This window comes from Lactuca sativa, chromosome 4 (genome assembly GCF_002870075.4).
Source record: "Lactuca sativa cultivar Salinas chromosome 4, Lsat_Salinas_v11, whole genome shotgun sequence".
Lineage (NCBI taxonomy): Eukaryota > Viridiplantae > Streptophyta > Magnoliopsida > Asterales > Asteraceae > Lactuca > Lactuca sativa.
Window position 1 is genome coordinate 93,885,212 of NC_056626.2, and position 13,640 is coordinate 93,898,851.

Here is a 13,640-nt window from a genome sequence, read left to right on the forward strand (position 1 = left end):
ATTTTAGTTGAAAGTTGAGGAGGCCCACACAGCTCCAGATGTTGTTGCTGGTATGTGCTCTTTATATATATTTATGTTGATTTATTTCTTTTACTGATTATATTGTCGATTCTATGGGTACTTTCCTTGTGAATTATGTGTCTACGCTTGTGCTGTTTAACTCGGGTGCAAGTCGATCTTTAGAGTCATTGTCTTTTTATCGCAGTTTTAATATTCCACAAGAGACCTTGAGCATGCCCATGAGAGTCTCGATACCTGATGAGCATCCTGTCTTAGCTACTGATGTCTACCAACATTGTGTGTTAGAGATCTTTGATATTGGATACCCGATAGACCTCATCCTTATCGCGATGGGGGATGTTTGTGTGATTACATGAATAGATTGGTTGATTTCGTTTAGGGATCTAATTGACTGTGAGCGTTAGCTAGTGACAGTTCAGGAACCTAGTGGGGGAGTGCTGACTATATATGGCAAGGGTACTAGATCGGGATCAACCTTCTGTTCTACCGCCAGGCAAGATAGAGTTTACAACATCAGTGTATGGGTTTTATAGCATATGTAGTGGATACACAGGTTGAGAAGAAAGGATCGACTTTTGTTTCTGATGTTCTGGTGGTATGTAACTTTCCTTATGTTTTTCCCAAGGAGTTACGGGGTTTGACTCCTGAGTGGTAGGTGGAGTTTCGGATCGATTTGATTCCGGATATGACACCGATTTCCAAGGCACCATACCATCTTGCACCTCCTAAGATATAGGAATTATCCTCTCAGCTGCAGGAGTTGGTTGGAAAAGGGTTCATTAGACCGAGCAATTCTCTTTGGGGAGCCCCGATTCTATTCATCACAAAGAAGGATGGTTCGCACCGGATGTGCATAGATTATTGTGAAATAAACAAGCAGACGGTGAAACACCTTTACCCTTTGCCGAGGATAGATGATATTTTTGACCAGCTCCAGGGGGCATCTTGGTTTTCCAATATAGATTTGAGGTCGGGCTTGTTAGGTTTTGAGCACTATAACACTTCCTAAGTGCACATGCAATCCTAAATGCTTTGGATCTATGTTTTCTCTAATTATACATGCAATTTCATTTTCCAAACCATTCGCCCTAGCTAGCATACAATTGAAGCTATATATAATCAAAACATTGTTAGGATACATACCTCTTGAGTAGGGTAGAGTTCTTGACCTTTGGAAACTTGAGCACCTCAAGTGTGATGCCACTAATGGTTCACAAACACCGATATGTGAAGGAGGATCTAAGAGAATAAGTTACTTAACTCTTTTGAAAGTGCAACCGATTTTGGAGCATGGAGGGGACTATTTATAGTTGTAGCAAGTGCCAGGGTTACACTTTGTAAACCTTAATGATCCATGACTTTCCACGTTCCTATGATCCATAGGTTTAACCTCCATGGACTATACATGGGTTATATTATTCGTTTAAACCACTGACATAATCATGGATCACTTAGCCGATACTATAAATATTATTGATTTACATAATCAATCCCTCCATATTTAATTAGTCTCTTTTGACCACAAAATTAATTCTTGGACATATACTAATTAAATAACCATATTGAAATATTATACTTATAATATATTAATAAATCTTAAATAACCTTATTCTCATAAAACCATCCTATCAAATTGCACGAGTGAAGTCAACCCAACATGACCATGCTACTATCGGGTCATGTACATACCAGTTATAGTTATGGGCTTAAACACCAAATCCAACACGACTATCATCAGATGAGGGTGCGGGATGAGGATATTCAGAAGACGTCCTTTCAAACTTGTTATGGGCATTACGAGTTTGTTGTGATGCCTTTTAGTGTCACCAACGCACCGATGATGTTCATGGACCTCATGAACTGAGTGTGTAGGCCCATGTTGGATCGATCAATGATTGTTTTTATCGATGAAATTCTGGTATTCGAGGACTAGAGAACAACATGAGGAGCATCTTCGAGAGATTCTAAGGGTTTTGAGGATGGAGAAGGTTTATGCTAAATTCTTCAAGTATGATTTCTAGTTGCGAGAGGTTCAGTTTTTGTGGCATCTCGTCAATCGAAACAGTTTCGTGGTCAACGTAGCCACGAATAAGGCAGTGATGAAGTGGGAGGTGCCGTGATATCCATCTGAGATTCGGAGCTTCCTTGGTTACGGATGTTATTATCAGAAATTCATCATAGACTTCTCCAAGATGGTTGTTCCTCTCACCAAGTTGACCAGGAAGGATGTTGCCTTTAATTGGGGAACTGAGCAGTAGACATCACTTGAGACTCTCCACCAGAAGTTATGCACAACACCAATACTTGCCCACATGAAGAGAGTTAACGATTTCGTAGTCTATTGTGATGCATCCATTGCGGGATTGGCTGTCGCATTGATGCAGAGAGGGTGTATGATAGCCTACACTTCAAGGCAACTGAAACCTCATGTGGTGAGGTACCCCACTCATGATTTAGAGTTAGGGGCGGTGATTTTTGCCCTCTAGATTTGGTGCCACTATCTATATGGTGTTCGGTGTACCATCTATATGGACCATAAGATCTTGAGATATCTTATGGATCATCCTAATTTAAATATAAGATAGAGGAGGTGGTTGGACGTAGTGAAGGAATACGATTGTGAGATATGCTATCATCCAGGAAAGGCCAATATGGTGACCGATACCTTGAGCCGGAGGGCAGTAAGTACCCCGATGCGGGATTTGTGCTTATGATGACCTTGATGACTCTAGTTTTAGAGATCATCAAGGAAGCGCAGACAGAGGACATAAAATAGGAAAACTGAAAGAGTAAGTGAGTGATCGGTCAGATTTCGGCATTTGATATGGACAGAAGAGGGCTTTTGACTCTTCATGGGCGGGTATGGGTACGGTATGCAGGTGGGGCTTTACGAGTTTAAATGGAGGAGGCCCATAAATGGAGATTTTCTATCCACCCGGGGGCTACAAAAATGTATCTAGATTTGAATCACAATTATTGGTGGCCATGTATGAAAATAGATGTGTCATGGTTTGTGGAGCAATGTTTGACTTGCCGAAAAGTCAAGGAGGAGCACCAGCGCCCTCATGGCAAGTTGTAGCCTCTGGAGGTTCCCCTATGGAATTGGGAGCAAATTACTATGGATTTCATTACGAAGCTACCGGGGACTACGAGGGGTGTAGACACCATCTAGGTGATAGTGGATCGTTTGACAAAGAGTGCTCACTTATTAACCATTAGTGAGAACTCTTCTACAGAGAAGTTGGTGGAGATTTATGTTCGTGAGGTGGTGGCTCGACATGGGGTGCCGACATCATTGTGTCTGACCAGGATGTACACTTAACTTCCAAATTTTAGAAGATATTTCATGAGGAGTTGGGTACCCGGCTACACTTTAGTACCTTGTACCATCCACAGATAGACGGGTAGAGTGAGCGGACGATTTAGATGTTTAAGGATGTGATGTGCGCTTGTATTATTTTGGTGGGAGTTGATACCAAGTGACATAAACTTATGCTCAAGTGTATATGTATATACATACAATAAAAAAAATAGTTCATGAAGTTATTCCAGAAGGTCAGGTGTACTTTGAACCTGCTGAGGTCCAGAGCAAAGGACTGGTGGAGATTGATGGTGGGGTCGTACTCTGACGAGCAGAGAGCTACAGTTACTTGGGATCAGTTCAGGGAGATGCTACGCACTCGCTACATTCCACGGGTTGAGCGAGAGCATCTGGCATAGGAGTTTTTTGAGTTGAGACAGGGTACAAAGTCGGTGACGGAGATCACCCGTATGTTCATTGAGAGGGCGATGTTTTTCCCGGAGTTTGCTTCCGATCAGGCTCAGATGACTCGTTATCTGAGCATGCTCAAGAATAACATAAGATAGTTTGTTGCTACCCAACGATGTAACACATTACTGGAGTTACAGGAGGCCGCTAGGCGGCGTGAGCTTGAGATTGAGTTGCATTTGAGAGAGTAGAGGCAGGCCCCGATGCAGTCGTAGCTGGCACCGAAGCGGTCCAAGACCACTGATTCTAGGGTTGGAGGTCAGCGCGACCGCACTTATGGGAAGTACGGGAAGGCTCATTCTAGGATTTGTCGATTTGGTAGCGGGTGCCACAAACGCGGCAAAGAGGGGCATTATGCGATGGATTGTCACCAGCCTGCCCCGGTTTCGAGTGTGAGAATATGTTACCACTATGATCAGATTGGCCACGTGAAGGCCAACTGTCAGTTGCTCGCCGCCAAGCCGACGCATGCTCCCGCGCCAGCTACACTAAGGATTACTGACGGGAGTTAGGGTAGAGTAGAGCCCCCAAGGGCTTGGGGATGCGCTTTTCAACTTACAGTCGAGGAGGCCAGGACAACACCAGATGTGGTGGCTAGTATGTTTCTATCTCTTGTCTTGTTGATTGTAATTGTTTTATGCTTATATGTTTATACCTATGATTAGGTACATTTTTAGTGAACTCCTTGCTTGCTTTGGTATTATTTGACTCAGGGGCGAGTTAGTCATTTGTCTCTCAATCGTTCAGTAGGGAGTTCAGCTTGCTTATAGGAGAGCTAGAGTGTCCGTTACGAGTCTCTATCGCCAACGAACACGAGATTTCTACTTCTTCAGTTTATTGGGGTTGCATTCTGGAGATCTTCGGGTTACCCTTCCCTATAGACTTGATTCTGATTCCCATGAGTGACGTGTATGATTGTGGGTATGGACTCGCTGAGTCGTTTCGGTGCCATGATGGACTGTAAGGGTCAGCGGGTGGTAGTTCGAACCCCAAGTGGGCGAGAACTGGTTATATATGGCGAGGGCACCAAATTAGGTTCAGGGTTTTGCTTAGCTGTCAGGGCTCGACAGTATATTCAGCACGGGTGTGCGGGTTATTTGGCCTATGCAGTGGATATGTGGGTCAGGGATTAGGTTTCAGTTTCGGATATTCCGGTTGTCAGAGAGTTCGTTGACTCCCCGAAACCAACACCCTGCTAAATATTATGAATTTTAGGGCTACTATAAGATAATATAAAATATGAATTTACATCGTGGGGTTTAGGGTTTTTTATTTAACTACTTAATTTTTAAACGGAATGTCACAGTTGTTAATTAGGTCGAAATTGATGATAGTAACCTCAATAAATTGTTTTTTTTGTTACAACCTCAAACAAGATTTTGTTGCTAGTCCTGTTTAATCTGTCAATGTCAAACATGATCAATGGTTTGTAGAAATGGGTTTTGGGTTTAGAACAAGAAGGGATGATCTTGGCTATTGATATTGGTATGCTTTATGTTTGCTTTCACTCGGACATTTTTATTTTAACTTGTGTGCGCCTATGTGGAATCAAGATTAAGAATCAAAGTCTTGTGAGGAATCAAGAAATTAGAAAGTAAACGCTTCAAAAACAATTTGAAGATAAGAAAAGACAGTTACTGAAAATCAAAGTTTACATGAAGATATTACAGTCCCACATTCTAAATTTACTCGTCTAAGATTTTAATCAATCGGATTTAGATTAGAACCCTTAAAGGTAAAATCAATCAACGAGATTACATATAATGAGAAATGTGAAGTACCTAAATTTATTTTGATTTTGGATAAAATTAAAAGAGGTTGCAAACAATCAACAAGACCTTAATCCACTATGCTACAATGGAGTTTCTATCATCTGTTCTAAGTAACATATTTTATTCGTCACAAAACAAAACAGAAGGGTAAAATAATCATTTTTAGCATTCAACACAGTCAGTCAGATACATGATCAAACAATATGATTTCAGTCAATGACAGATGCAATCAGACCTACTGACTCAAAATCTAATTCAGTCAGATCTTACCCGGTCAATAACTATCAAACAATCCTAAAACATTATTGAAATTTAATTAATGACCTTTAGTAATGCAAATAACCAAAACCGTAACAACCTTTTTTTTTTTTAAATAATAATAAAATAAAGAAAAATTGTTGCCATCTATCCATTTTGTGCTAGTGGTAGGAGTAAAAACTCATCCCTGAATTAGCTTGTTTGGGTGTTAAAGTCCAATTTGGCTTTTGCTAATCATTGTAATCAGGGGCGGAGACAATGAGGTGACTAGCAGGTGCCCAACCTCCCCCAACATGCTTTAATTGTTTCAAAGAAAATATGTGATATTCATAATCTAAGTGTCTAAGTCCATCGGCCCCATGAGACCCAAATTCTTTAATTAGAGGAATTTCAATTTAATAATTTAATGAATTTATAAAAAATAAAAACACTCAACAGACTAATATGATATTCAACTAAAAAAACTAAATAGTTTATAGTTTTCAATTCCATAATTACAATCACGGACGCTTCTCTTTTAAACTTCGACTTTCAGAAAATGTCAATTAAAATTCTTATTAGTTATTATATCTTTTATTCATTTTATTTTTTTAGAACGTCTAGACACGCACCCAATATACTACTAATATTCTACATCTTTCGTATCAAATGAGACTTCTACCCTTAACCTTTGACTGATGAGCATCTATTCGTTAACTTTTAATACTGCTAGGTCAAAGATCATTTTGCTATTACAACTTTTATTTAATAGTAAGTGTACTAAAATGGAGCATCGATCGTAGCTATGCGTTTATATTCTAATTAACTAATTACTTTATTACTAGAAAGTTAACGATGATTATGAATAAGTGTTTATATTCATTTGGAAATTTTGGAAGATTCATTCATGCGAAATTTGATCTTTCTTTGTCAAAATTTCTGTTAAGCTTATCGGCTATATTATGTTATTAGTATATAAAATATATTTTATTATTTTATTACGACTTAAATCTCCTTTATCCTAAAATCTTAACTCCGTCCGTCACTCATTGTAATCCATTTTGCTGGCCCATAGATAGTATTTTATAACATTGTCGATTTGTAGACCTTGCAAAGTTAATTATCATTTTAATATGCTATACTCTTTGTAGATCTCAAAAACTTCTCACTCCGATGAGTATTTTTCCTCCAAAAGATGCAGTACATAAGCAAATATCATAACTTATTAAACATTAACAATTTTAAGTGGGAATAGTATAATTTTCAAGACCATCGAACTAAATTTTATATGATACATTACATGCTTTACCAATCAAACATGACCATTTAAGAAAGGCCCTCAATGATTCAATGCTCATAACACTTTTCAATTGTAAATAAGGATTAAAGTTCCTTCTTTTTAGTTTTCTTATATTTAACTTTTAGACCACATTACCTATCCTTAACCAAAATAAATAGAATTTGACCAACTAATCAACTGCAAGAGGATGAACTAAAAGAACTAGAACTTGATCTCTAGTCTCACGATCTTGGATGCCAAATCCATCTCCATTATGGTATATAAAATGTGCAACTCGAGCCATATTAGTAATATGTTTAATAGATGGGGATAAAGACGTAGATACGTTGTTGATTTGGGTCCATACATCGGTAATCATTCTTTTAATGAACTTCTTCGCAACCTCTTCTGTAACATTTGCTTCGGTCATATGACACATGATTGATGTCGGGGCATCACCTCTGGATAGCTCCGCCTATATATAAATAATAAACTGGCATGCATGTTATATGTGTATTTCCAAAAACTAAAAGTTAAATGCAATATTGACCTGGTGTCTGGACAGTGGTGTATCCAGATTTGAATTTTACTGAGGTCTATTATATAACATAATAAAATAAATAAAAGTATAAAGTATAATAATATTTAAGGTTCTCTTGATAGCTGAATAAAATTAAAATATAGTGATATTCGTATTTATTGCTTCCTTTTTGAGATTTTCAACAAAAATGATATATAATTAACTATATGAAAAATGGAAGTAAAAATAAAAATGTTATGTAGAAATTCTAAAACTTTCCATTTTTAGTGAGACCAAAACTATAAAAAAAAAAATTCGTCCATTTTTATGTATAATATAGGTGAACAACTATGTAAAAAATGATAAACAATTATATAAAAGAACATAAATAAAAATAAAAAGAGAAAATTCATCAAATAACCAAAATGAGGGTAATGTTTGAAACAAATGATCATGAAAAACACAATTTTATAAAATAACCATAACTTCCACAGAGAGGGCTCTGTAGATGTCCTCATGCTCTTGAAATAAGAAAACTCTTTTCATGATGCTCTTGAAACACGAAAACTCTATCAAGAAATAACGTGGAAGGGGTAAGCGACAAAAAAAAAATTATAAAATTGTAATTCCGCAGAGTGTGCATCGTTCCTCATAGATGCCCTCTATGGAAGTCATGGTTATTTTATAAAATTCTGTTTTTCTTGGTCATTTGTTTCAAACACTCCTCTCCTTTTGGTTATTTAAAAAATTTTCTCAAATAAAAATGCTCAAAAAAAACTCTAAAATTTTTCCATTTTTTAAGCGGCCAAACTATATGTTTTTTTTTTTTCTTTTTTGTAGGTGATGGGCGGCAGTGGCGGACCTATGTAGGGCATTTGGGGTCCCGGGCCACTGCTCAATTTCCGGCACGCAGTGTAAATTTATTTTTTTTTTTTATTTTTTTTTTATTTTTTTTTGTTTTTTCTATTAGTTGCACCCGCTTGAAGTACGAGGGACACCCCTACTAAAACAGTTTGCGTCCGCCACTGATGGGCGGCCACTTCAAGTAACTCCCACTACCAACATCAACATACTAAATTCACCACTATTTATTGATAAACTCCAAGAATATCGTAGTACATAACTAAAATAGTATATAACCTACCTTTGATGTCCCTTGATCGTTGCATAGTCGAATGATCATAGAGGTGTTGTAGACAAGATCACGATTAATTTTCAAAAAATTGATAGCCTCTTCTTGTCGTTCATATAAATCCCAAAAAACGGTATGAATCGATAGCAAAGGGCCACATGATGTCACCCAACCATTGTCTAAATACTCATGTAGACCTGGAGTGTAACCATTATGATACCATCTGGCTTCTGCTAGTAATCCCTTGCAGAAATCTTTCCACTGGAAACAATTACTATAAACTTTAATTTCCATTTCAGAATGTATTACATAAAACATAAACTGAAACAACATTTATTATCAAGTGAAAAATGAGCAACAATTTTTTTACCGCATTTTGTAAATATGTTTTCACCATATATCCTTTTTCACTCAGAAGTTCGTTGGAAATTTCATCAACAGTATCATATAAAATGTTTAAGCAAAACTTCATAGGCTCTGGAAGACGTTCAGTCCCTTCAGTGGCCCACCTGGAATTATATATATATTTAAGTTTTATCAAAAGTATCAGGAACATGTTGTTAATTATAGTAGGTAGGCGTACTTACCTTTCGATAATATGCGTGAAGGTTTCCAGTTCATCCAAAGTACCAAAAACATCATAAACGTCGTCAATAATAAGCACCAAATTGATGACTTTCGTTAAACATTTTCTGAGATATCCATATTGTGGTTCAAAGGCAACTCCCACCGACCATAAGTAACTTTCAACTACCCGATTTCTTGTAAAGCTTAGATTTTTCATAACTCCTACTTTCTTCCACCAACTATTGACAAAAAAGAAGCATAAATTAGGATAGAAATGAGCCTAGGAAACCTGATAAGATTATTTAATAAAAAGTGTCAAGACATATGCCACATTTCTAAACTCGGTAATTTTGTTTTCAACAGTATTGCATAGGTACCTTAACATATCTTTGAGCTCACTTTGGTGAACGGCTTGAACCATGTTGAAGTTGAGTTTCGCTAGCTTGAGCAAATTGGAATTTGAAGGACTCACTTTCGCATAACCTTGAATGTGACTTCTGATATTGAACCATTCCACTCTCATGTTCAAAGGAAATCTCAATGCATCATATATCTCTTTTCCATGCTCAACATCTAACTGTTGATAAACGTTCTTCAAATACAATGATGCTAAAGCTCGAGCCTTTCCTAATATGTCTTCACCTTCTAAAGCTAGATGTGAAGCCTCAAAAAGGCTAACCATTGCTTTTACATTCACTTTCATGTTTTTCTCCACATTTTCTACAAACCCTTTGAACATACCTGTAGTCAAACAAATAATTGGTATGTTTTATATACAAACAAAGTTCCAATTTAGTTTTTCTACTTTTTATATATTAACCAAAAGTAAAGCATGAGTTGCCCCCCCCCCCCCCTATATATGCTCCTTCTTCTGTATATTTCCTTTCTAGCTAGTGATCTTTATAAGTTTAATCCACCAAGTTTTTTAACAGAAAAGTGAAATTTAATCCGCTATGTGTGACAAAGGTAACAACAAGCAATCGAAACCCCATTAGGACGTCAAGGAGTTTAGAATATTGAACATCCAACTGAGGAATAACATTTTTACGGGTATCCATATGAGTTTAGAATATTGAACATCCAACTGAGGAACTAATCAAGCAAGAGAAAATTTAGTTGAATAAAGAAAGAATAAAATGCCCTCGTAATTAATAAGGATGTTTTGGATAAGATATCATGTGTTATATATGCCAAGGATGATGCTTCTAGAAACACATACGCCTATATCTTGTTGTATTTTTTGTATGGCCTTCAGTTAGGAATGTTCTGATTCCGTTAATCTTCTGATTTCATTACAAAGGAAGGAGATCGCTGTCACTATATCTAGATATACTTAACTTAAGTAATTTTAGTTCTATGTCTTGGTATTTATAGAATTATGTCTAATATATACTTATTTATTGATAGGATTAATCAAGGACCTATCACTTCCATATTCATTCTTAGCCCCTTTAATTACTATTTCTTTCGTCCCAACCTATACAATCGTATAGTACACATTTCTTTATGCCAACTTATACAATATATCGTGTAGTACGTATGAGACGATGGAGCTTCATGGTTTTTAAAAGGTTGGAGATAGAGGTAACCGGCTACTTACCACTAAAATTCTAATGCCAATGCTAGTAGAAACGATATGGTTAATTGTGCAGAAAAAGATAGAAAGTTGGTCATCTATGCCAATTGCAGTGCCGCGGAGGCTTGACGGACTGAGTCCTGACGTTGGTCACGCTCACCACTGGTTGACCGACACCATCTGCCGCCGCACACGACCCAGCATACTCTCCGGAAAGTTGTAAATTTATTCCCATGATTTTGTTTGATTTTGTGTTCAATTTTCAAAAATGGGTTTGATATTTTGAAATTTGATGTTGAGTTCCATTTTTAAACTGAAAAATATTTATTGTGCTTTTGATATTCTGATTTATGAACTAGTTTTTGCTTTGTGAACTGATTTTTCTTTGATTTGATACTCTCGACCGATTGATTTGTGTTGAATGGGTTTGAAATGATAAATGTAGAATATGGGTTGGTAGGAACCTTAATAGTTAATCTTAAGTAGAACAAGTTAAGTAAACAATTTGATTGTCTTTCCTCCTGTTCTAGAAAATATGTTTTGCTCTTAAGAGCAAATAAATTTTATCCATTTTGGTAAAGGTTGGTTGTATATTTGCAAATTTATTTGGGATTTATTGTTTATTAAAAGTATTTGCTTTTTAATTCTCATAATCGTATCCTAGGATCCAATCTTTTTAGGTGTTTTGTCAAATCAAGATTATAATAACATTGCTTCATAGCTACTGTATATGCTAAAACGGTTAAAGTAAAGAGTTGCTTCACTTCAACATGAAATATACTCGTTTATGCATTCCCGGGTAATCATAACGGATGTTTTCGAAATCAATTTTGGGGTAACCATTTTCAGACCATTTCGGGATGGTCAACGGTCAACGGACTGGTCAATGGTCAACTGTGCACACCACTTGACTTTCGGATTGAATCCGCCACTCTCTATAATGCAAGTTGTATGGGAGTTGATCAATGTGGTGGCAACTAGGATTAAATAAATGTTTAATTGAGTGTGGGTGATGAAATTGAGTGAAGTTGAATGGAGGTATTGATCAATGATCATTCAACTCTCAAACAGGGGTTGAATAGGGAGAAAAAAATTGTGTGGTGATTATAATTGAATATGTATTTAAAAGATTATGAGTGTTAAAAATAAAGTTGAATAAGAATAGATGATGTATCAATTCCATGAACTTTATAAAGTACGAGGAAGAAAATAAAAAAAGTTAAAGACAATAAATCTATATTGGACATATACTCAATTCTAAAAGACTTGGAAAAAAAAAAGATTATTGAAATTTAAAATAACTCGGTGTGACAACTACAAACTGAATAATGAGTGGCCAATGAAAGTCTAGAAGCATAATCTAAAGGTCTCAAGACATCATTAGGTAACCTCATGCCACATCAGAGTTTAATATATATATATATATATATATATATATATATATATATATATATATATATATATATATATATATATATATATATTAATGTTTAATATTATATATATTGCATACCAAAATATGATAAGATTTTGAAGTTAAATTAAGTTCAATATAACCGGCATATTAACTATGGGTGTACGGTGTACCTTGGGAAATGTTGAACCCATGCAACCTCAGTATCCTAAAGCAAAGAGAAGTGCCATAAAGATCCGATTCTATGTTGACATAGCCATTCTCATCCTTAAACGATTGAAAGCTATCTATAATTCCATTTATTTCCTTCTGGAAATAGGCTATCAACCCTAACTTTTCAACGTCATCTATTAGCTCTAACTTCGCCACAGGTTCCAAGGTTTCAACAAATAAACTCTTAACTTCGTCTCTGGCCTTCTGGACTTGTAGTCTATATTCTTCTTCCTGCATACAAAATAGCTATCTAGAACTCTATTTTGAAAAGGTAATATATCAAGGATAAATTGTCATACAGAAAGATAGGGATTATTACATGAAATTCGGATTTGAGAGATTGTAGGAAGTCGTAATTCCAAATGTTTGGTTTGTAATCAGCAGAACGCCTTTCTGAACATTGATTGATGATTCCAATCGCCTCAGTTGTCATGTTCAATTGTTGTTTGTTCAAACGTGTATATATCTTATTTACACTACTAGATATTTGCATGAAACAAGTAACACCCAGGATGATATTTATAGTAGCGTAGGTTTATTAAATCGTGTAATACTCTGCATGGTTAAACAGTAGTTCGGGTCGGGCCAGTAGAGAAGTAGTGCATTTATTTGTCTTGAAACGTGGAATATATGGACCATGCCACTTTATATCTTTTCTTATTTTTAATTATTTAATTTCCTGTTCACACTCTGTCTACCATGTATAAATGTATTTTAACGTGGAAAACATAGATAATTATATACATAAGAAGAAGCTAGGAAAATACTTATTTAATTTTTAAGATATCTGGACATTTCGCTGCTAAAAATCAGAAATTGAAAATTACAAGAAAAATCAATAACTGCCAATCTGTTATAAGGTGGAAATGTTTGTCAACTTTAAGTTATTCACTTTTGGTGTTAATTCTTCTGAAACGTTCCATGCTTATTATTTTCATATGGATTTGCGTACTAGATCGACAATAAGTTGCAGTTTATATCATTTAAGTTTAATCGGAGCTCAAATTAAACTGCAAAATATGGATAATATAACATTTTTTTTGTGTGATCAACTAATTTAGCACTTGAATATACTTCTTGATTCACCATTCGTTTTTAATTTTCTGTAATAGTGATTATCACATGCGGCTAATTAAATAT

At 35.9% G+C, this 13,640-nt stretch overlaps 1 protein-coding gene across 2 annotated transcripts; it reads right to left on the bottom strand.

Annotated features, from left to right (window-relative positions):
* Positions 1-7,107: 7,107 nt before the first annotated feature.
* Positions 7,108-12,965, bottom strand: LOC111897134 (alpha-farnesene synthase). 2 transcript variants are annotated; one of them, XM_023893100.2, is made up of 7 exons: positions 12,820-12,965; positions 12,461-12,731; positions 9,675-10,038; positions 9,318-9,536; positions 9,101-9,239; positions 8,743-8,991; positions 7,108-7,553 (listed from the first exon to the last, which is right to left on the bottom strand). In XM_023893100.2, the coding sequence occupies exons 1-7, from the start codon at positions 12,931-12,933 to the stop codon at positions 7,269-7,271; spliced, it is 1,641 nt and encodes a 546-aa protein (XP_023748868.1). In that variant the 5' UTR covers positions 12,934-12,965; the 3' UTR covers positions 7,108-7,268. The 2 variants fall into 2 exon arrangements, with proteins under 2 accessions (XP_023748868.1, XP_042757797.1); XM_042901863.1 differs by having other exon boundaries at positions 7,437-7,571.
* Between the last annotated feature and the right edge of the window lie 675 nt (positions 12,966-13,640).

Bases quoted from the DNA above. Each gene is read 5' to 3' on its own strand.
- LOC111897134 (XM_023893100.2), bottom strand. From the start codon at position 12,933: ATGACAACTGAGGCGATTGGAATCATCAATCAATGTTCAGAAAGGCGT. The intron at 12,732-12,819 runs GTAATAATCCCT...TTTTGTATGCAG, and splicing joins CTCTCAAATCCGAATTTCAT to GAAGAAGAATATAGACTACA. The intron at 10,039-12,460 runs GTACACCGTACA...GTTTGACTACAG, and splicing joins TGGGTTCAACATTTCCCAAG to GTATGTTCAAAGGGTTTGTA.